Here is a 25,419-nt window from a genome sequence, read left to right on the forward strand (position 1 = left end):
CAGACCCAGGAAGATCTGTGATTTTTCTTCATCATAAGCCCTCAGAAACTTCTTCGAGTGTCTTAGACCATTGGAAAATTTCCATTCCAGGTTGCGGATGGAATCTTCCAAGTTCTTGAGTTCCGCCTTGAGTTGGTTACCACTTGGAAAGCAGAACGGTTCTGGTTCAGTTAGTGGAGTGTTCGCTGCTTTCCTAGCTAGATTATTTGCTTTTTCATTGCCTTCTATCCCTTGGTGAGCAGGCACCCAGTGTAGGAGGACTTTGTTTTCTTTGCCTAATTTATTCAGCTTCTCTATGCATTCTTTGACCAATTTCGAATTGATTGATACTGAGTTGATCGCCTTTAACGCTGCTTGACTATCAGATAAGATGGCTATTTCTTGTTTCCGATAGTTCCTATCTAAGATAAGTTGTACGCATCTCTCGATAGCGTAGATTTCTGCCTGTAGGATACTAGGGTAAGTGCCCATTGGTTCGGAGTAATTAGCTCTCGGCGCAAACACTCCGATCCCTGTTCCCGTATTGGTTTTGGAAGCATCAGTATACCAAGTTATGGTATGGTCTTTTAACTGCTGGGCAAGCGTTTCGCTCTTCCAATCCTTCTTATTGCTCAATACTACATTGACATGTTTGTCAAAGTTGTACGTTCTTGGCATATCGTCCACTGGGAGTTGCATGAGTTGTATTTCCTTTTTGAGGGTGTTCCAAGCCCCTGATCTGACAATTCTCCCAGTACTAATTCCGTTAGTGACCATTCTAATCATTGTCGCATTGGCATATCTACCAATGACAATGTGCAGTGGTGTTAGATCTAGAATGACCTCCATTGCTGCTGCTGGACAGGTTCTCATGGCTCCTGTGATGCAAACACATGCTAGTCTCTGGACTTTGCATAGGTTTAGCCTTGCCGTCCGTTGCTCTAATGCCGACCCTTAGTAGATATTGTATATAGGATCGTAGAGAAAAAATATACCTGAAGGTACATTTCTAAAAAAATTAATGAAAACTATCAAAATAATTTAATTATTTTGCAAGGATTAAGGTAAAAGTAAAAAAGAAAATAAAGATACCCAAAGAACAGGAATAGTACCAACTTGAACCACATTGATGTGGTTGTCAACAACAAAGACAGAGGGACAATCTATTACACTATCTTGCACAGTCTTAAGAGCGATCGGCTCAGTAACTATCAAAACATGCATAGAAAATCGGAACAAATTAGGCAAATAAAATAAAGTCCTCCTAATCTGGGTGCCCACTCAGCAACCCACCAAGGGAAGAAGGTAATGAAAAAGCAAACGATCTAGCTAAAAAAGGGGCAAACGTCCCACTAACTGGACCAAAACCGTTTTGATTCTCAAGTGGAAACCAACTTAAAAGAGAACTCAAGAACCTGCAAGACTCTATCCGCAACCTGGAATGGAGATCCTCCAAAGGTCTAATACATTCGAAAACATTCAGGACTTCCGATCGAGAAAAATCAAAGATTTTCTTTGATTTAAATAAGAACAATTCCCTGATTTTCAAGGGGTACTAACAGGACACTATGTCCTCAATGAAAAGCTCAGTAGACTGAAGCTAAGAAACAACGGCAAATGCAGATTCTGTGGGGTAAATAGGGAAACACCAGAGCATCTCATCCTTGAGTGCGCTGGACCGGTACCCAGTTATACGACTGATATTGTAGATAGAGAACCAACCTCTGTTATAAATAGATATAAATAAATAAAGCCAACTTATTTCTAAGGAATGATTCATTTAGATAGTAAAATGCTTTTTATCCGAAGTTTTCCAACTTTGTCTGGATCAACATGTGAAATCTTACGATTTTTCAAGGTCTTAGAAATAAATCCAAAATAACTTTGCCAATCTTTTAATTAAAAACTTGCCCCATCTCTCGAAACTCACCAATCATTTATCATGTTCGATTTTCAATTAGACCCTCTTTGCAAATTTACTTTTCGACACAAAGTTTTCTCTTTATCTGGAAAACTAATTACTTTCTATCGGCTTCCGGGACCCTCTCCCATACCGTCACACCGAGAGAAAAACTTTATAAAAAATCGACTTTTACTTTGACGTCAAGCGAAAAAATCAGCCTGCTATTCTTGTATTATTCGAGTAAACAAAAGTATGAAGTGATTTATCAATGTAACGGGACGTTATCAATGCGAAAACTTAGTTGAAAAAGCTATTTTTTAACGCGGCTTGTTTTCGGAAATCTTCAGCGGTTTGCGGGAAAAAATTGCGTTGAAATGGTATCAACTGTCTGAACTTAAAAAATGAGCCAAATATTTTCTCAATCCTCTTTAAAAACAAAAGGGACAGGATTATTGGAAATTTGAAATAAGATACGGTCCTATTAGTCTAAGATCCGGCTGCAAGATTATCACGCTCATTACATATTTAATCAACACCTAATTTTTACGTATATTTATGAATAGGAAAATATTTTAACGTCTACAGGGTGGCTCAAAAAAGTGTGAGTCGATCGAGATGATTTTTTTAAATGGAACACCATGTATATTATTGCTTTTTTGGCTTCCTTTCTGACCACTTTACATAATCCTAAGATATTACTAAGTATTTACTATAGTTGGTCTGTACTTACTTTGCTATAAATATCGTAATCTTAAACCATACAGGGTGTTCAAAATGCTATGCCAAACTTTCTAAAATATAAAATAGTTTTTCTTCTTTTTTTAATGGAACACCCTGTTATTATTTTTGTTAATAAATAACACTCTGTTGGTATTTTTTAATTCGCTTTAATCTTTGTGAGATGGAGAATTAAAAAATGATTTTTTTTTGTATTTAAAGCATTTTAGAATTTTTAACTGTTCCATTTAAAAAACGAAAAAAACTATTATATATTCCCGAAATTTATGAAATACATCCTACCACATACTTTAGGTTTGCACCAATGTTCCAATTGAAAGCAATTTTCAGGAATATCAACTCCAATATCGAGCCACTAGACAACAAACACCCACATAGTCACATTTTTTTATTATAATTAAATTGTGTGTACCAATTTATTTTCTGGCGTGTGTTAGACTAACTAAAAACTAAAAACAAACAAATGAAGTTAACAATGTTGTTATTTAAATTTCCTTACTTTTGGTCAAACCAGAAGTAATATTCAAAATTTATTCGATAGAAATCAACGAAATGGCAGTAAGTTTAATAATTTTTGTCACCTGGTATGGTTGTTATACAGGGTGTTTCAGAACGCATGCCATCTATCGTGGGAAGATTCTTCACGTGAAAATTATTTTTTAGAGAGATTTATTTTTTATATCAACATAGGGTCCGATTCTGCGTTATTTCATAGCTACAGATGATTAAAATCTTTATTTTTTTTGGATCTTTAATAATTTTCTTCCATGTACTTTTAGCGATACGAATGAAATTTTGAAGGAAAAAATTACTATAAGTGCGACATATTTTAATGCTAAAACAGTGTTAAAGTAGTAGTAAAAACAGTGCATTAGAGACGTGCATATGGGTTATACTGAAATATTTTTCTAAAAAATACATGTGCACCACCTACTTTTTTCTCCTATTAGCAAAATTGTGGAGACCATTTAATGCCGATTTAAAGTTGTCTCTTAATATTTTGTCGATTTCTATCTCCTTGATGAGATTAAAGCACTTTTATTAATCACAATTATAAAAATTAAAATAAATTTTATATGTTTATAGGACCTTTTTTTCATATTTTTTGATGATGAATCAATAAATACTTATGTAATAGACTTATTATTAGGCAAATTAATAAAACTGCGTTTATTTTTAAGGAGACCGAGATCTACAAAATATCAAGACACAACTTTTAATCAGCATTAAACGGTCTACAGAATTTTGTTGCTCAATATTTCATTGGAATCGCTAAAGACACGCTAAAAAATATCATTATCATTAAAATAGCTAAAATTGTAATAAATCGAAAAAAAAATAAGAATTTAAACCCCTGTAGCGAAGCAATGCAGAATTGGACCTATGTTGATTAAATAAATCTTATTTTTCAGTGAAAATTTTCCCCACGAGAGATAACACATTTTTTTGAAACGCCTTGTATGTTTCTAGAATTGCCTTTTAGTTATGCCTTATAATTATAACAACTTACCGTTATCCACATTGTAGCCCATACAGCAATGAATCTGCACCAACCAAAATAAGACTGCTACAAAAGTAGTAATGCTTCTAATCCCCACCATGTTTTGAACTATTTCGAAAATTGACACTACTTTTACTACCGAAAGTCACTCAAAGTCATATTTCGATTACACCAAACAGTCACACCATTTCCCGAAACGTCAAATCGTAGTAATAGTCATGTCGGTTATTTCCGCTTCTTTTTTAAATTAACCACTTCTACCGAAAGGATAAAAAAATTCCAAGTCCGTTTATTTTGAAATTCTTCTTTTTGTTTTTCGAACGACTATAATTTATTGTAATCGGCCTTTTGTCGAATTTCTTCTGATCCGCTAATACTTTCGGTTGTTCGGAATCTGGTCCGTGGTTTTAAAATTCTTATCTCATGGCGAATCTCTCAGTTCTTCGGGCACTTTTTGATACGATCGGCTATATCGTAAATTTTTATGATCGCTTAGGTCGATGCGACGCGACGCTCGAAATGACCCTTCTTCACGAACGATCTGTAACAGAAAAAAATAGATTAGCATTAGGAGTTTGTTGTTTTAATATTTTTGTTTGTTTTTATAAATTAAAAATTCCGTCCATACCAATCTATTTATTTTACTAAAAAAAGTTTCTAATATTTTTTAAGTTATATGGATGGGTTTAAATATAAATCCGTCATGCGTCGTCTCTTGTTGTTTTAAACCAGTTTTATTGGTTTATTTTAAAAACGACAGATCATATTTCAATTTTATTGGTTTGACGGAAAGATGAACGATAAATGGACCCCAATGCGTATGAACTCCCCTTTAGATTTTTGAGGATTGTCAAAGTCTTGCCAAATTATAGGTTACAATTTTGTGTCAACTTATGTCAAATTCCCTGCGTTTTGGAAGATGATGCATTATGATTCGTGTTTTTACGTGTGTTTTGTGTCTTTTGAAATCAAGTGGAGGAGAAATCGAGGGAAAATTAACTATAGACCCAGAGCACAGTTTATAGTTAATACTCGGTGCCCAGGCAGAAAACCTTACACACCAATAAAGTTACCATCAATAAAGTTTGTAAGTATATTGTATACCATCTCGTCATAGATAAGTGCATCTCGTATATGGTTCAAGGATCGTACTAAACATAATATATTAAAAACTGGAGTAGCTGTAAAATAACGACATCACACGATAGGTAAATAATGGATTTTAGTACTGCAGAAAAATAATGTCAAAAGGTACTGGTTTAAAAAAATTAAGATTAAAGTGATATAATCAACCTTTAAGGTATAAAATTCGGTAAGTGTTATCACAGATTAGGTATACTATATGTATACAGATAAAAATCTTATCCCTAATTCGTGGTACGAAAATTGTTTTTTATGACGATGTGCAAACGAGTAAAATTTCCTGTGCGCAAAAATAAACTGGCTTAAAATAACAATAAACAGCATAATAGAGAGATATCGCTAAACCGAATAGCGTGCATTGACGTTAATAAGGCCAGGTGTTATTTCCTTTACGTGAGCTGGTATTAACTCTCTTCATTTATAGTTATCGGATCGGAAAGAATTCTGTTCCCGTCGCGTCCGCTATTTAAACTTAACCTAACTTTGAATTTAAAACTTTTAAATTGTTTTGTTTACTAGGTATTTTAAAACTAAAGGGCTAAAGTGCTTATTTCCAGTGCTTTATTGTTCAACGTCTGCCAGTGGGTTTAGGGCAACAAGCAACAAATTCTCTTAGAAGAGCTAAGTCGTCATCTGCTTTAAACCTAAGCCTCTTTATAGGTTCTTTAATATTGGAAGAGGTGGAATCCATATTTTGGGCCATATTTATTTAATTAAAACTAATCCCAGCTACTTAAATACCAAATTACCAATAAAACTAATGTAATAATTCAAAACAATTCAAACATAACCTAAAATAAAAGATCTCGCCGGCCGGCCCCGGTTGTCAAATACCCGCACATGCCCATTTAAGCAATTTTTAAACGTTATTTAGAAATAGCGCTTGGTGTAATTGATCCGCAAATTACATCAGGCGGTAACGTTATTAGCGGGTGTTGTGTTAAAAATTGACTCGCGCATATCGTAACTTGATCGTAACCATGATAAGGTACGCGTAAATACTGCATGACGCTATTCGGTTTTCTGATATCTCTCTAATAACCGTGCCGGTCAGGCGCTGTGCACAATTTTAGAGGCCATACGTGGGCGTGCTATGTGCGCAAACTAGTAACCTAACTAGTGCCCGATTCCGAAAATTGGAACCACGAAAAACAATAATGAAAAAACAAAGTTTATAATCTGTATGATCTGTGGTGTTATTATTAATAAAATAGTTCGTTTTATTGATGTTGTTTTATTTATTGTGGAATATTACAAATTTGTATTTGTGCATAAGTTATATTGATAAATATAATAATAAAATGCGAGAAGCTTGAAAGTAAGAAATAGTTCTTTTCTATTTTTTTTTGTATGTGGTGTTTTGTTTTTGTTTGTTTTGTATTAGCACATACCGTTTTTTTAAATAAAATAATTCGATTAGATTTTTTTTAGTTTTATACAGTTTTTTTCGCAGTATTTTGAGGTATCACTTGTCGTTCAAATTTTAAATGTATTAATTTCCTGCTATGCGTTCCAATTGTACCAACTTATTTCTTTGTAAAATAAAATAAACCACTTTAAAATTAAAATGACAGACACATCTATCACTGTCAAGGATCTTGTCGTTGGACAGAGGGGCATACTGAGTAAATAAAAATACAACTTGACGAACGATAAATTACTTAAAAAAAATAATTATTCGGTTTGAAACAACTTGAATTGGAAGTTTGTTGAAAACAACAAAAAGAATTGAAAGAGAGAAACGTTTGCTCAGCCGGTAGATCAGCAGTAACATAACGGTGGTATACTGATGCTTCCAAAACCATAGCAGAAACAGAGAGAGGAGTATTGGAACCGAAAACCAAATACTCTGAAACAATGGACACCTACCCCAGCATCCTTCAGGTAGAAATCTACGCTGTCGAAAGATGCGTACAACTTATCTTAGATAGGAACTATCGAAAACAGTAAATAGCCTTCTTTTCCGATAGTCAAGCAGCATTAAAAGCGATCAGCTCAGTAACCATCAATTCGAAGTTGGTTAAAGAATGTCTAGAGAAGCCGAACAAATTAGGCAAAGAAAATAAAGTTCTACTGCTCTGAGTGCCAGTCCACCAAGAGATAGAAGGTAATAAAAAAGCAAACGATCTAGCTAGAAAAGGAACGAGCACTCCCCACTAACTGGACCAGGACCAGGATTCTTCTTTCAAAATGGAAACCAACTTACAACCGAGAGAAAACAAAGAATTACCTTGATTTATATAAGAACAATCTGCTGATTGTCACGAGGTTTTTAACAGGACACTGTCTCCTCAATAAAAACCTCAGTATATAGATTGAAACTAAGAAACAAGGACGAATTCTAAATGGAGAAACACCAGAAACACCAGTCACTGAGTACGCCGAGACGACAACCATTCGTGCCATAAACTTTGGTACTACTGATATCGGAGATGAAGAACTTTCTGTAAAACCGTCTCAGATACTGGCTTTTATCAAAGCCCTGAGACTATATGATGAGTAGAACTATAAGATTCGGTGGTTAACTTACAATATACGGTTATTTAAAATATTACAGTTTATAGAAGGGTAATTCAAACTTTATGTAGGTGATCTTCATAAAAAAAGAGAGAAAAGTACAAATGGAAACATATTTTTATAACCTAAGAGAGAAAAAGATATCGAAGCGGGACTAGACTTAGGATTAAATTTTATGTAACGTTGAATGTCATATTTTTAATCCAAATGGGTTTTACGTATTAAATTTCATTAATTCCGAGGTTAAGCCGGGGGCAAATTACAGCATAAAACATGGCGGTGGGGACTGCTCTGCGCGTATGCGAATCGGCCTTAATGGATTTTTGCCACAAAGCCACATCTGGTGATTTACAGAAAAAGGTATTTCGTGTATTTCGCTATGAGTTATGATGCGAAAGAGGTGAAAGCAACGGGTGTTACGAGAAAAACAACCTTACAATAGAAGAATGATCGCTTAATAAAGGATTTATTAAACTCGTTTCTAATAATATAGAAAAATTTATGGAGCACACCGCCGCGGCCGGCGCTGCTTGCTCCTCCAGCTTTCCAACAATTTAATAGCATCAATTTAATAAGATAATAAATTGATTTTTTTTGTAAAATTGAATATTATATCCAAATCAAAAACACAGAATTCAATAAAACGTCAAGTTTGAAGCAGCTATTCAACAATTTTGTTATAAATTTTTAGATTAGACTTGGCAATTGCACAATATGATATTCTACTAGTTAAAAAAATATTGTTCTTAAGTACACTGTTTAGATTTATTTAGTAATTGAAATGGCCATATTATAAATTTATAAAAATATACCTATGTGGCGGATTCGTCTCTCCAAAAAATCCTATATGGGTATTGATACTAACAATTTATAAGAAAATTGTTGAAATAAAGCTTCAATAGAAACTAAATAACATAAACTTATTTTTTTAATTTACGTTTTTTGCTGCATAAAAAACGGCGTATTTTTTTACCTTAACTTAGAAGTTTGAGTTTTTCACAGCTTCAAGGGGCTCTAGAACTGAGTATATGGTTTTAATTTCAACTCCATACCTCCACGCGTTCCCGAGATAAACGGTCTTGACCGACAGACGGACGGGCAACGAAGTTGTCCTATAAAGGTTCCGATTTTTCATTTTGAGGCACGGAACACTAAAAGGCGGTAATGTTTTTATTATTTTGGTTTGTATGCTCTATGGTATGCTAAACAACAGTATTTATCTCCTTTAGACAACAAATGAACATATTTTATTCCATTTCTTCTCACTTCCAAATATTGATTTTGGGTATATTTAAAGCGGCGCGGCGGGTTATCATCTTTTTCCTTTGTTGATATTTTCTTGTTATTTATAACCCCTTTCATGCTCGGCCGGTAAAATTTTATGTTTACCGGTGCCCATCCCCGTTTGCGCTGTTTTGTTTATACACTTTTGATAGATTTATTATTAGAATAAAGAAAAAAGCATTTACTTTGTTGAGGTAAATATTTAGGAAAGGTGTGAAGCGGAAATTCGATATAGATGCTATAATTTTAGGGAAGAAAATATTTAAAAAAATATACAGGGTCCTAGGGATAGGAAACTAAAATACTCCGAACCAATGCAATGGACACCTCATCACCACAATCAAATTTTTTCTCGAATTAAGTAAGAGAATGTAACGGGGTTCGTCAATTTTCGAATTGTCACAGGGTTTGTAACAAGACACTCGTCAATAAACAGCTCAGAAGATTGCAGCTAAGAAACAACGGCAAATGCAGATTCTGTGGGGAAAATGGGGAAACACCAGAACACATCATCTCTGAGTGCGCCGAGACGACAACCATTCGTGCCATGAACTTTGGTATATCTATACCTTTCTATATCTTTGGACTAACCTCTGTAAACCCGTCTTTTCTAACTGCAACCTAATCAAACCGCTATAAAGGCAATATACAGTATGTCGCCAGATTGTCTTTACAAGAGGAAAAACTTTTTTATTATTGACATTTTGAGAACAATGCATTCTCCCGTTTATACTTTCTCAAATTTCCATACTGTTTTAGAAAAAATAAAAAAAGATGAAAATATAGTTGAATGTTTTCAAAGTCCTAAAAATCAAAAGGCGTTTCTACGGTAATATAATTACCATAGGGAGGGAAATTAATATTAATATACATACTGTATATTAATCTTAATTTACTATACAGGTTGCGATAAATTCGAGGTACGAGCATTGGTATCTCGGTAACCGTAATAGATACGAACATAGTTAAATTGGGGCAAAGTTGCCCTTTAGGATGTTCACCAAGATGCCATCAAAAAAGTTTTAAAAATTTCAAGGATTGCTGATTTTTTTGGAAAAAAACTTTTTTTTTTGAAAATCAATTTTATTTTTTCCTGTCGTTACTTCGAAAATCAAAAAACTAATTGCATATTCTCATACCCACTTTATCAGGGCTATCTGAGAGTATTTTTAGATTTTAAAATTAGCTGATAATTTGTGAGATACAGAGACCAACTTAATTTTTTTAAATACGGATCTGCATTTTTATTTCTAACCTATTAGTTTTGAAAGAACCTAGTTAAAAACTGGGTCTCCTGAGTACAATGATATGCCACACTTAATACATTTTTTTTTTGTTTTGGATACTTTAATAATTACAAAACTGTTTAATTATTATTTAAAATAATTTCAAGTCCGACTCTGTTTTTTTCTCTGATTATATTCATCGCAACAATATTGATCAGCACTAACTAATATTGAATACGGAAAATCGAGCCAATTGAAAGATTCAAATAAATAATATCCAGGTCAGCAATTTAAAGATATTATTTTTAACTTTTTTTATTGTGAATTTGAAATCTCAGTGTACGATCTAATAATATGCATTATATTAATCGTAGGTTATTATAAATAAATCAACTTCTACAAACTAGTTTCTAATGCTCTACATGTTCGAAGGGGTTACCATCACCCTCCCTAATGCAAAAATTTATTTTTCGTTCAATCTTATGTATAGCTCTTTGAAAATATTTTGTTCTTATACTTGAATGTATTTTGTACTCTTTATTGTAAATGTAGAAAAGTATTTATTTCAGTTTACAAATGACGTCACGAAATCTTTTATCTGCAACCGAGATACCAATGCTCGTACCTTGAATTTGTATCACCCTGTATATTAATCCTAATTTCCATAGAAATTTTAAAAAGTCAAATATTAGTTAATACATTCGATGGAATGCAATAAAATGATATAAAAACTTGTATTAATCCGGTATTAAAAACTTATATTACACCTTATATTTATTATTACATTCAACATATGTTTATTTCATATATAAAAAATATAGCGCCTTTTAATTTTTTTAATGTCTTTTCCTGCCCAAATTCATATTTAAAATAAGCAGAATTGGCGTGCAAAAAAAATCCACTGCAGACTCTATATCCGATTTATGCTGAAAACTATCGATAAAAAGGGTAAACGTATGTTTGTGCAGGTTCTCCAAACAAGCCTTTTTTAAATTCAAAAATATGGCTAAAAAAGCAGCAAAATATGCCATTACATCCAGTAAAATGACGATTTATGTGTCTATGGACTTATCGGGCTTCCTATACCAGGCAGATATCGTAGATATGAAATAATTTTCTGTTTTGATTTTTCAATTTGATCTCCATTTTTCGAATGCAGTTTTTAAAAAACAGTAGGGGTGTTAAAAACAGACTTTTATTTTTTTATTTAAATATAGTATGTATATTAAAGTTCAGAACCGGGAATTCCCGGTTCTTTTGAGACATCAAAGAACCGGAACTCGAAATTATTGTTCCCGGTTCTTTCGGTACTTTCGGTACTCGGTAATAATAATTAAAAACATATTTTTTGTTACGTGCAAAAGACTTTTGATACTTTCTAGTTTCTTTTCTAGTTTCATCTCGAGAGAAAGGAACTATCTCTAACTATTTTTACTTCTGAAGTTATTTTGAAGTTTCTCTAATGTTTATTAGCAATTATTGAAGTTTAGCAATTATTGAAGTGTTATTTAATCATTTAGTATAATATTGCTGAATATATTAGTTATATTTTATTGTGTTATTTGTATTTTGTGTTATTTGTATTGTATATGTTTTTATAGACATTTGCATCTTTAATTGAAAATGTTAAGTTTTTTTATGTTAAGTTTCTAATTTAGTTAAGTTGGTTTCGACGTTGGCTGATGTTTGGTGTAATTTTTAAGCTACCTATGCGTTTTCTTTTTTTTTATCGCTTGTGTTCATTATTTGTGTTCATGTTTACTTTCTCTTGACTTAATAATTTGATATTATTTTCATTTGAAACTCAATTTTTTATCGGTTTTACTTTTGAGAACCATCCCTTGCTTGCTAATTGACGAACTCCACAATCATTGAACGAAAATATTTTAGTACGGTTCTGAACCTCTAATCAATACTACCAATTAGGGTTCAGATCTTTTTGGCCATCACAGAACCGGGCCTCGATAATAATAATTAAAAAATTGTTTTCTGATACATGAGAAAGTCCTTTGATACTTTCTAGCGGTCGAAATCAAACTCTTCTAAGTAAGTAATAATGCTATTTCTTATTGTTCTTGCTTGAAGAAGCTTCTCTTGGTTCTTGCTTCTCTTTTGAAGTTCCTATAATATTTATTATGTTATGTTTTAATAGATATTTGAATTTTTAATTCAATATTTTTGGGCTTGTGTCTCAAATTCAGTTAAGTTGGTTTATGTTGTTTGATGTGAAATTTAAATTACCTATACATTTTCTTTACTTGTGTTCGTGTTTGTGTTAATGTCACATCTGGTTACTTAATAATTTGATATTATTTTCATTAAAAATCTCAATTTTTTCCATTTTACTACAAAAAAAACATCCCGTGCTTTCTGATTGATGAACTGTACCACCATTGAACAAAAATAAATCAGTACCGAAAGATACGGGATTTTCTTTCTTTTCTGTCAAATAAAATAGGGAAAACTTACTCATCATTTTTTAAATTTATATGGGATTTCCTATGTTCAGTTCGACGATGTAACTGTATAAAGTAACTATAAGAACTATAAGTTTATTTTGATTACATTGCATGTACTCTTTGAATAAGAAGACTAAGGAAGGAGCATATCAAAAATCTTAGGTACACCGCGATGGGCCTCAAATATGGCCGACTTAAATTCCGGTTTATCAGTGTCGTTCTAATTTTATTTAAAAAATGTAAAACTATGATGTAGGGTAGACGTGGGGTAGACTCAATAATTTGTTGTTTTATTTTACGTTGTGAATAAATGTTGGTAGTTATTAAAATTGTTATAAAATATATAATTCTAATAAAAATAGATAAGTTATAATAAGTATTTATTAACACAAACATCCGATACGCTACTGAAGCATGTAAGTCAAATTAACGTATCTAAATTCTTTGACATCTAATCTTTGACAAGCAATAAATAAAAGCTAAAAATGCAAGAAAAATATATAATTTAGTTAATTTAAGTGAATTTCATAAATGATCGGTTTACTACACGTATGTATATTATATAGTCACTTACTAGCGAAAAGTTGTTCCATTATTTCACTCAATTTTTGCCGAGAGCTACCGCACGCTACACAACCAACTATTTTAGAGTCTTTTGATAAATCGCGAGAGTGTCACTGTTAATTTAAGTTCTGCCACAATTTCCATCTAGATTTACTACCTTTATACAACTATCAGTAGTAGAATAAATAATAAATAACATAAAATAAGCTCCGCAAAGACTGACAAATCCACAAAATTTCAAATCAAATTCAAATGTGTCAAATGAATCGTCAAACAGTACTGTCAAGGATCCCCACCCTAGAGTAGTTTTATGGTGCTTTTTCCGCCCACCATGCATGAATACATGGATAGCATTATGCTCCTTCCTTAGTCTTCTTATTCAAAGCATGTACGACATTTTATATAGGTACTAAACTAAGTAAAATTAATTATTGAGACTATTGCGACGATCACCTTATTTCAATTAAACGATGCTTGATACTTTATTCACTGTATTCGATCACTGTATTTCAATTAAACTTTCATAAAATACGAAGATTAAGCGTTAAATCATCAACTAAACTCAAACATACAGTTATTGGCACTAATAAATAAATATCTCTGTTAAGAACAGCCTTTCAAAGCCGGCTAAATAAACTTTGTTAGAACGGGTTATAAATTTCGTAAGTACACCTTTCGAAAGCAAATTCTAATTTTAATAACGGTCATATTTAACCGAAACAACTATATTAACCTTTTCTAAGGCTGCCGCCGCCGCTCCACATATATTCCGTATCGTACAAGGCTGCATAATAAGATCCAGTTTATTATGGCACCGTGTTTTTGCTCGTAAACCGCCGACTCCTCTCTATTTATCCTAGGAATATGGTTTTCGAGGCACATAAATCGTCGCTAAAAACTTATAAATGCACAATTTTTACGACCGTCTAGTTCATTAAAGAATTGTTTTAATTTAGTGAACGATTCCGACGTTAATATTAATTTAATAAGCCCCTTATTTTAGCAGCGCTCCGTGTGTTCACTACCGTTATTAATCCATAATCCTATATACGGACGGTTAAGTTCGTAGTAAATGAATTTTCTTGAAAGGGAGCAGCTGGAGGCAGGGTCTGGCTTAGGTAATATTTTGCAGTGGTTCAAAAACTTGTTTTTCAAATAAAATTCACGACCTTAAGCAAATAATGCTGGAATATGAACTATAATGATAACTATAATTCCCACCATGTTATATGGAAGCGAAACCTGGGTGCCCTACCGCCGACACATGAACGCATTAAACAAGTTGCAACAGAGACACCTCAGACAACTCTTAAGAATCCTGTGGTTCCATCATGTATAAAACGTATCGGTCCTGGAAAAAGCTAACTGCGAGAGTATTGAAGTAAGCTTAAGACGAGCTGGTCACGTATGCAGAATGCAAGAAAACTGCATACGTAGACCGTAAGAGGAGGCCGGGTGGACAACTCAAAAGGTACAAGGACATTTTCCACGAAAACTTAAAGGGGATTAACATGCAGAATGAGTAGGAAGAAGCAGCTCACAATAGAACTCAATGGAGAACAATTGTAAACTCAGTTAACAGCGACAACCAAAAAGTAAAGAGGCAACAAAGCAATGAGATTTTTGAATGTTCGGAGTGCGGTAGGCAAATAACATCACGTATCGGGCTTTTCAGTCACAGAAAAGCTCATGAAAGAAAACGCTTGGCAGTATATATAGTATAATTTTAATGTACTTAAGGTAAGTCAGGGAGGGAATGTCATGTGGGAGAGTTAGCAGCAATGGAGATCATTCTAGGCCTAACACCACTAAAGGTGTCATCGGTAGGCACATTGTCATCGGTAAATATTTCAATGCGACAATAATTAAAACGGTCATTCACTGAAACAGTGCTAGGAGAATTGTCAGCTCAGAAGCTTGGAACGCCCTCAAAAGAAAAATTCCACTCCTCCAACTCCCAGTGAATGAAATCAAGAATGCATTAGTTAAATGAAAGCGCAAAATTTGGTTTATTCTCAGTTCTGAATTTCTCTCCTTTCCAGGTCTATTATTTGTTATTATCTAACCTATAAATTTGATGAAAATTAATCATTTTGATGAAATTTTATATGTATATTCAGTAGATCTGAGAATAGGTTGTTATCTAGTTTTTATACCGCTAAGTGATAAATGTGGTCCACCCCAATTTTTTTTGGACAAAATTTTTTATTATTATTTTTTTATGATGTGGCATTAAAAAATACATAAAACCCTAAATTTCCACCCTTCTGCCATCAACCCCTATTTTTTAATAGCAATATTAGTAATTCAATAATTTTCAACCTCGTGAATGAAAATAACTGTTTTCCCATAAAAAATATTTATATTGCAAAACGTTAGCCGGGTCAGCCAGTAAATTTATAAAATATTATTAAATTAATAAATATATTCAATACTGGAATTAATATTAATAAATATCATATTTTATTATTATTAAAATGGCTAATATGACGTCACTTCGGAATTAAAATCAATACCAAGTTAAATTGAGACAAAATACAGTTGAAAGCCTTTAGTACCAATTAAAGCAAACGAAGAGTTAGAAAGTTATGAATATGAATGAATATTTTTTTGGATAATGTCCGAATTTGTATTCCCCTCCTACCCAGAGGACTTGCAAGAACTTCTCTGGATATTCTGTGGAACGCCCTCAGTCGGGATTTTGAGAGCCGAAGGCGTTTTTGTTTGCATACATAATATTGCGCTAACAGCTGACTTTAACCGTTAATCTCTGAAGGAGATAGGAGGCGAATTGGTTATTCAGGTTCTATTTAAATTAACATTATGTTTCAGTTTTGGAAATTTGGTAGAGGAAGTGAGAGTAATTCGAAATTCTGATGATAATTTGGAATCCTTACTTATGGAAACTATGCGTGGTGCTTTCTGGGTAAATATGGTATAATCTACCGCCACTGACTACTAGTTCAGCTTGTGTATAGTGGACTATAGATTTTGTATTTTATTTTAATTTATAGTACAGCGTAAATATACAGAGTCCACCAATAGTGCATCTATAGCTCCTAAAATAAAAAAGTAGGCAAACCTAAAGTATGCCGGGTCCAGACCAAGACGACAAAAAGTAAACACGATTTTGACACAAAACCTGACAGTACAACCTGTAACCAAAAATGGTGAATTCTGACAAGACAAACTTGAGACAAATTGTCCACATCGCAAGAACAAAAGTAGGTACAACAAAGTCAAAAGTTTAGTTGTTGCGAATGAGTTTTATTAACCATGTGTGATTTCACTGGTCTCCCTACTAACTGTTGGCAGCACACGCCATCCACACTGCACCGACAAAAAATGTTTGTCGTAAAATATATGAACAAAACATAGACACTTTGATATTTACCGACTCGAGGCGGGACATTGAAAAGTCTCCGAATTTTGAAACAAAACAAAAATGAGACAAAAATGTCGCAGAAAAGTATTGGATTTGTCGCAATTTTGTCGTAAAAGATGAATGTTTCTGTCTTGTCGTTGTTTTGTCTGCTTGGTCTGGACCCGGCATTAAATTTACATGGAGCATGAGACTGCAGTAGGGGCTTTATGATTTGGGATTCTATGACAGTTGGAAACAGGTTACTTCTAGATTGTTTGGACAGAAGCATGAATGCTCAATCCTACATTAATAACGTGTTACAACCTGTCACGTTGCCCTACTACTAGCAACTGCAAAATCCACTTTTCCAGCAAGACAATGTCAGACATGAATGTTTCTGTCTTGTCGTTGTTTTATCTGCTTGATCTGGTCCCGGTATTAGGATGTATTTCAGGAAAATATTTTAACTCCTACAGGGTGGCTCAAAAAAGTGTGAGTGGTATCACACTTACGAGTATTATTGCATTTTTGGCTTCCTTTTTGATCGCTTTATATAATCCTAAGATATTACTAAATATGTTTTGATGGTTTCAATATTTATAAATATTTATAAATAAATAAAAATATATTTTTTCAGCCTTTTTTTTTAATTATTATTAAAATACAAGAAATGTCCTGAACACAAAACTGTATTAGGTATTTACTGTAGTGGGTCTGTACTTATTTTGCTACAAATATGGTAATCTTAAACCTTACAGGGTGTTCAAAATTCGTTGCCAAACTTTCTAAAATATAAAATAGATTGTTTTCGTTTCTTTTTTAAATGGAACACCCTTTATATTATTTCTTTGTTAAATGAAGAATTAAAAAATTAAAACTTTTTGTATTTAAAATATTTCAAAATTTTTAACGGTTTTGCGGATATTCGTGGTTTTATATTACATATGGAGGTTTCAACAGTAATTTGATGATTTTTGTCTGGTTGAAAGAGCCATATGTAATAAAGCCGCGAATATTTGCGAAAGCGATAAAAATTTTGAAATACTTTAAATACAAAAAAAATGTTTATTTTTCAATTCTCCATCTAATAAAAAAATAATATACAGAGTGTTTCATTTAAAAAAAAACGTAGAAAGACTATTTTATATTTTAAAAAGTTTGGCAGAGAATTTTGAACACCCTGAATGATTTAAGATTACGATATTTGCATCAAGTACAAACCCACTACAGTAAATACTTAATATAGCTTTGATTTCAGGATATTTCTAGCATTTTTAATATATTTTTTTATTTATTTATTAATATCTTTGAAACTCTCAAAACATATTTAATAATATCTTAGGATTACGTAAAGTGAACAAAAAGGAAGCCAAAAATGCAATAATATACAGAGTGTTCCATTTAAAAAAATCTTACCGATCGACTCACACTTTTTTAAACCACCCTTCAACATATGATAAAATCAGAAGAGAGTAATAAATAATGAATTTAATGCATGCTGAATTATATCGAATTGCTCAGAAGAACTCGCTCCACAATTTGAATTAAATAGAGAGCCAGAAGCTATATTTATATATGGAGTAATTGTAGTACCCAAATTATTCTTCATATCGATATTTTTATACTAGTATTGTGCACATTTCTGGTAACTATAATAAAAAGCAAAGTTTAATGATAAAATCAAATGTAAAATACTTTACCCTAACAAATAAATCATTTATTTTATCCTGTTTAACTTACGGTGTTGACAGTTTCCTAGAGAACGACGGCTGTTCTACTTTTTAAAGTTAACGTCCAATATATGGCATGACAGTTGCGTGGGAATAGAGCAAATTCCAATTATAAGGCCTCTACTTTATTCAAAGCTGGTCTATTACCCGTCAATCAAAATGATAAGCAAATTTTACACTTTAATTATACCACACGATTATTGGGTGCCCTGTTTCCATTTTATTGCCATAGTGAGCCCTATTTCGGTTTTATTATGTTAAGGGAATGCATGTTTTAATCGTTTTAGGCTTTAACTGTATAGCAGCATTTTAGTTATTATTATAATCAAAAAGTATCTTTGGTGTATAATATACAGGATGTTGTAGATTGTATATTGTATGGAAGGGGGGAAGTTAATCAATTAGAAAAATATACATAAAATAAACAAAATGTAGACTTTTGTACAGAATAGGTAGTCATCGGTCTATGCAAAATATCACTTAGCAACTAAAACCATTAAACATTCATTTCCCTAACGCGGTAACAGCGAAACGAGGCGTTCTATGGCGATTAAATGGAAACTGGTCCTCTATTAAGCGTGCGACATAATTAAAGTGTAAAATTTGCTTATCACTTTGAATGACAGGTAATAGACCGGCGCGGCGTTGGATAAAATACTCGCCTTCTGATTGGAATTTGCTCTGATCCAATGCAAGCGACACATATCGGACGTTAATTTGAAACGAACAAAAACTCTACGGTCGCTGTTTTAGCTAAAGGTGCTATACAGTGCCACAGATAAAGTCCGCATCATATGGAGCTTTTTATTTATTGGCTTAGCTACTATATTATTATTATTATAGTATATAGGCTTGGGCTATAGTTTCTACTTTGATATACGGTAATCGCAAAACTTTTTCCGATGCACGTCATCAATCATATCGAAATTGACACTAAAGCCTATAAACCTGACTAAATAAAATTTTGGCAAAAATGTTTAAATTTGTTGTATAATTTAAGATACCGAGAAACTCTTCATTTTACTTTGTAGAGCAAATGATTGTAACAGATATTTTATTTAGATTAAAGCTGCAAAAATTAGTTTAAAGCGATTTTTATTATCGCCATGTAACCATTGCGCCGCGATCAGCAACGTTGTCCTTTATTATTTAACAATAATTATCATAATGTCAGTCATTATTTTGTATAATACCGTGTTGTTGTTGAATCTGTGTGAGTAATTCTCGTTTTTTTGCCGATTTTCATATTTTTTTTTAAACTTTTAAAGCACAAACATTTCTTTTAAGAATTAAATTTTCGAGTTTTTGTATGCATTTCTTGAAATCTGTGTGTTGAAAATATGCCCCAGCATTTAAACAGTCGAAGCAAAGAATGGCAATAAAGGTCATTTATTACCCTTGTCTACAGTCAGAGAAGTAAGTTTGATTGGTAAGCACATTATACCACTTCAAATCAAAATTATTTCTACTTATTTCGATTTGTAGCGACTTGAACTAAACTCTACACAGTAATCATTTATGGAAAACCGGTGATAGGATTTTTTTTTAATTTGGATTTTGGCATAAAGACACCTGTTCCATCTGTCTCAATTATTTTGAGCATCACAGTGTTGTCGCTTCACACTAAAAGTTCCAGCATCTTCGTTTTTTTTAAGTCCCTGTGTGATATGTAATCGGTTGTTTTAAACAGATCGAAACAGATCGAATATGTCGACTTTTCTTAACATACAGGGTGAGTTTTCTACGATGTTCTCGATAGAGAGTCGGTTAAATGCAGAAAGAATTGCAGTTTTCTGGGGTCATAAATATGAGCCATTCAGATTTTTGAAAAAGTTCATGGCTTACTAGATATTTCGAAAAAACAAATTCCGGCTATTTTAAAAACGGTCCCTAATTCCATTATAATCTATTTTAGACAAAAAAATTTCAGATAAAAGTTGTAGATAATCATATCCTTAATGAGACTGTGTTCTCCGTTTTTTTCTAAAGCCTGTCATTTTTGACATATGACACAAACTTTTTTTTTAAATGAGAACCATAGTTGGCCATGACTTCATAAAAAGTGCCATTTGTTAGCCAATCTCGCCCTGTTTAAACCAAGTTTCAATATGCCGAATTTATGATTTAACTAACGCTTTTGTCAATTTTACATATGTTTTATTTTTTATCTCAAAAACTATTAGGGATAGTATAGATTAGTATAATAGAAAAATTATGAGATATGAAAGTAGTTTCCAAAAATTTAATAATATACCGAGTGTTCCATTTCAAATAAGAAAGATGCTACGACTTTTCAAATAATTGTGGCAACATTGTTACGCTGAAAATACTTTAGACAGATGGAGCACAGGTATCTTTATGTAACAAACCAAATTATCAAAAAAATCATTTCATTCTTCAATCTAATCACCGGTTCTCCATAAACTTCTAACGTAGGATCGCCGTGAATCACCCTATATACATTAATTAATTACTAAACTTGGGTGGTCTAATGCAATCGCGGATCATTAAATAAATCATCTTAAAGAAAAATCGTTTATGCAAATCTCCCTGTTCTTCTAACTATGAACAGTAAAAAGCGATATTCATTCCGGAACATTCAAATGTATATTTAACGATTCTCGCAGGCAGGTACTACTATTAATCAGTGAGTAATTAAACGCACCAATCAATTAGGTCTGAGCGAAGAAACTGATAGGTGTCAGCTTGCATTTGGAGTTTCATTAAAAAATTAATGGGAGCATTTTACTACAAAATCAATGTCAGAAACAATAAAAATCTGGATTGGATTGATTGATATTAAACAACGCCGTTGAAAAGTGATTTATTAGACATATATTACTAACTTAAAATATATTATGTTCATTTTGATTTTGAGATGATCCGCCTATTTGTAGAGTACAGAATATAAAATGTTTGGGAGGGGGGTAAATAACCGCGACCTTACAGATCTATGGTGCTCTTAGAGTTAGGGTTCAGAACCGGAAATCCCGGTTCTTTTGATCAATGATACTTTCGGGACTCGGTTATAATAATTAAAAACATATTTTTTGTTATGTGCGAAAGACTTTTGATACTTTGTAGCGGTCGAAATCAAACTCTTCTAAATATTGAAGTTCATATATGTTATTTTATTGCTGAATGTAGTAGTTATATTTTTTGGTGTTATTTTATAGGCATTTGCATCTAAATAGGTAATGATGCTATTTCTTATTGTTCTTGCTTCTTTTCTCTTTTGAAGTTCCTATAATATTTATTATGTTATGTTTTAATAGATATTTGCATTTTTAATTCAATATTTTAGGGCTTTTGTCTCAAATTCAGTTAAGTTAGTTTATGTTGTTTGATGTTAAATTTAAGTTACCTATAATTTTTTCTTTATTTGTGTTCATGTTAATTTTTTCATGACTGATTACTTAATAATTTGATATTATTACATGATATTATATTTGATATTATTTAGTATTAAAAAGTCTATTTTGACACAATTATTCAACATTAAAAATTATATGTTGAATGACAAAAATATCAATCCGTAAAAGTTTTTTTTTCGACTTACTCCGAGATAAAGAACATACTCTTCTTCTACTTGGTACGTTAGGACCAAGTCCTGTGTTTTCTTCAATGGTTCCATAAGAACTGTTGGGATGATGAAGACCAGCTTTCATATCATCTTATAGGTGGTCGAGGCGTGTTGAGTCTTTTCTCCTTAGCAATTTTCGCTAACCGGTCGTTTGGCATCCTGTCCACATGGTCTATCCACTCTCTTCTCCTATTTCTTGCCCATCTTACTACATCCTGCACTTCACATGTTTCTCTTATATCCTCACTTTATTTCCGGTGATATTAGTTATATCCTGTAATTTATCTAAGCGTTCGCATTTTTGTTGTTCTTAGGAGCAGGGCCTATTCTACCATAGGGCCCATAAGGCCCGGGCCTTGGGCCCGGTGGTCTGGGGGCCCCTTAAAGGTTATAAAATATTCATAATTTTTTGACTTTTTGAATTTTATTGGAAAAGAGAGCCCGAATTTTTTCTTAGGCCTTAGGGCCCGACCAGATGAAAAATAGACCCTGCTTAGGAGCCGTTACTGTTGCGTTCTCTGCTGTAATCTCTGTCGCATATGTCCATAACCGGTCTCACGCAAGCTTTATAAATTCTAACTTTGCTTCTGACGCGCATATATTTATTTCGCCAAATTATAAAGAACATACGACCGAGAAAAATCGAAGATTTTCCTTGATTTAAGTAAGAACAATTTTCGGATTGTCACAGGGTTTCTAACAGGACATTGTCTCTTCAATAAACACCTCAGCAGATGAATGTAATGATGCTGATGGCGAATGCCATGCATATTCTATAAGGAAAATAATGAAACCCCAGAACATATATCATCTCTACGTGCATCGAGACGACAACCATTCGTGCCATAAACTTTGGTACGACTGATATCGGAGAATTAAACCTCTGTAAAACCGTCCCAGATACTGGGTTTTGTTAAAGCCCTGAAAATGTATGATGAGTTATAACTCAAGAAAGGGGGACACAATAGATCTGTAAGGACGCTGTGATTAACCTCCCTCCCATACATTCTAAATTCTCTAAATTCTACTCCGAAGCATATGACTGGTACTTTGAAATTATTTTGTTTTTTTTTACGTGAGATAGGTTGTTAATATCCCAACCTCCAACCTGGAGGGCCAAAATATTTCTGTAGGGGTTTATTCCCTTAGGCTGAATATTTTTATGCTGTATAAAATACGGTGCGCCAGGTATATAAGAAGGGACATTGAAAGAGAAAAGATGTTGAAATGAAAACGTGAATAATGTACGAATTTCGAAATAAACTCCATTAACAGTTAATAAATAATTTTGGATAGCAAGGCTTCCAGGTAGCGGAACAACGGTTCGACAAAGGAATTTCATCGCTTTGCCTCACTCCTACCTATATGAATATTAGACGAACTTCGGATTTCCTTGGAGAAATATTAAAATTGATCGGACGTTGAGTTTTACGATTCAATTTTACGGGAATGTGATGTGATTGGCGTCTTGTTTGCAGGTCATCTATTATTTAAAGAGGCAGAAATTACTTCCTATGACTTTTTCCAGTCGGATTGCGAAGCGGAAAATTCGGTTTCGCTTTGAGCAATATAAAATATCTAATTTATTTTATATTACGACAGACCTTTTTGATAAAATCTTAGGATAAAGGCAGAAAATATTCATAAAATATTGAAATGAAGTATGAAGTGTTTTCTTTATATTATTTTTTGATTTAAAAATTGTATACTACAGGATAATCCAAAATGTACTCGGAAAACCTTGGCAACATATTGTGCAGATAAAATAACTATGGTAATCGCAAAACAATTTCCGATGCACGTGATCAACTTTGAGTGACCAGCGATGGCGACACCGCTGCCAGATTGTGATGAATTTATGAGATGAATTTTAATTTAAAATTGACGAACAACATATTTATTATATCATTTTTTTAAAGAGTTTTACGCGTTTTCTGTTTAATTTAATAACTAATATTTTAGTGATTAATTGATTTAATTGTTTTATAGCTTCTTTTACTTATTACATATTGGAAAAAACTAGTCCATTATGAAGATTATTATAAGCGTTATTATGGATTATTTAGTTATTGATGTACATCTTACAACGCCATAAGTGGTAATAACATGAGAATAATCACAGAATTTAATAAAAACTAACTTTGAAAGTGGTATAATGTGCTTATCAATAAAACTTAGTTTTCTGACTGCTGTTTATTATAAAAATTTAGTTCTTAAAAGAACTGTTTGTGCTTATGTGTGATTGTGACTATGAAAATAGGCAAAAAAAACGAGAATTACTCACAAAGATTCAACAACAACAACACGATATTATACAAAATAATGACTGATACTAGGATAATTGTCAAATAATAAAGGACAACATTGCTGAACACGACGCAATGTCACCAACATAGCGATAATAAAATTCGGTTTAAACTAATTTTTATAACTTTAATCTAAATAAAATATCTGTTACAATAATATATAATAAATATAAAGTAAAATGAAAAGCTGCTCGGTATCTTAAATTATACAACAAACTTAAACATTTTTGCCAAAATTTCATTTAGTCAGGTTCATAGACTTTTCGTATAAAATCACGTCCTAAAATGTTTGGTTTTGGAGAAGTTCAGGGTACAGAAGTTCCATTTTTATTTCGTTTTTTTTCAATTAGTTTCTGAACTAACCTCCATATTTGGATAAAAAATTGATGTCTGGTGTTTTTTTGGCATGAGAAATTCGATTTGATGTCAGTGTGACTTCTGCATATTTTTTCGCTCTTAGTAACAACTTTTCGTCCGTACTTGTATTACACTACTGAGTGAAAAAATATACATTTCCGCGGTATTTTACATAAAAACCCGTCTTTTGGTAAAAGATCGCTAAAAACCGCTTATATTACGACAAACCTTTTTCATAAAATCTTAGGATAAAGGCAGAAAATATTCATAGAAAATAAAAACATTAAATCACCACAATACACCAAAACACTCTTACTTTTACACTGGACGCGCGGAGTTTTAATCATCTGCTGATGATGCTAACATGGTTAGCGAAACGCGTGTCCAGTGTAAAAGTAAAAGTGTTTTGGTGTATTGTGGTGATTTAGTGTTTTTATTTTGCTGTGTAACACCAAAAGTTCCAACCCCCAACTGTAATATTCATAAAATATTAAAATGAAGTATGAAGTGTTTTCATTATATTATTTTTTGATTTAAAAATTGTATACTAGTCCAAAACGTAATCGGGAAACCTTGGCAACATATTCTTCAAATAAAATTACTAAGAAAGTCCGAAAATATTTGGTTTTGGATATACAGGGTGTAGAAGTGTTTATTTCGTTTTTTCCGATTAGTTTCCGAACTAATCTCCATATTTGGATAAAAATTAATATCTGGGTGTTTTTTGACATGAGAAATTCGATTTCTATGTCAGTGTGACTTCTA

General features: G+C 32.6%; 1 protein-coding gene across 1 annotated transcript in view; it reads right to left on the reverse strand.

Annotated features, from left to right (window-relative positions):
* The window catches only part of LOC115887290 (discoidin domain-containing receptor 2-like), a 523,559-nt gene that overhangs the window by 432,862 nt on the left and 65,278 nt on the right, over positions 1 to 25,419 (reverse strand). The window contains exon 3 of the mRNA XM_030906681.1: positions 4,131 to 4,662. Coding sequence (XP_030762541.1) covers positions 4,131 to 4,221 — 91 coding nt within the window. The 5' untranslated portion in view covers positions 4,222 to 4,662. The remainder of the gene's footprint in view (positions 1 to 4,130; positions 4,663 to 25,419) is intronic.

Source organism: Sitophilus oryzae, unplaced genomic scaffold, assembly GCF_002938485.1.
Source record: "Sitophilus oryzae breed Bouriz unplaced genomic scaffold, Soryzae_2.0 scaffold_562_pilon_pilon, whole genome shotgun sequence".
NCBI lineage: Eukaryota > Metazoa > Arthropoda > Insecta > Coleoptera > Curculionidae > Sitophilus > Sitophilus oryzae.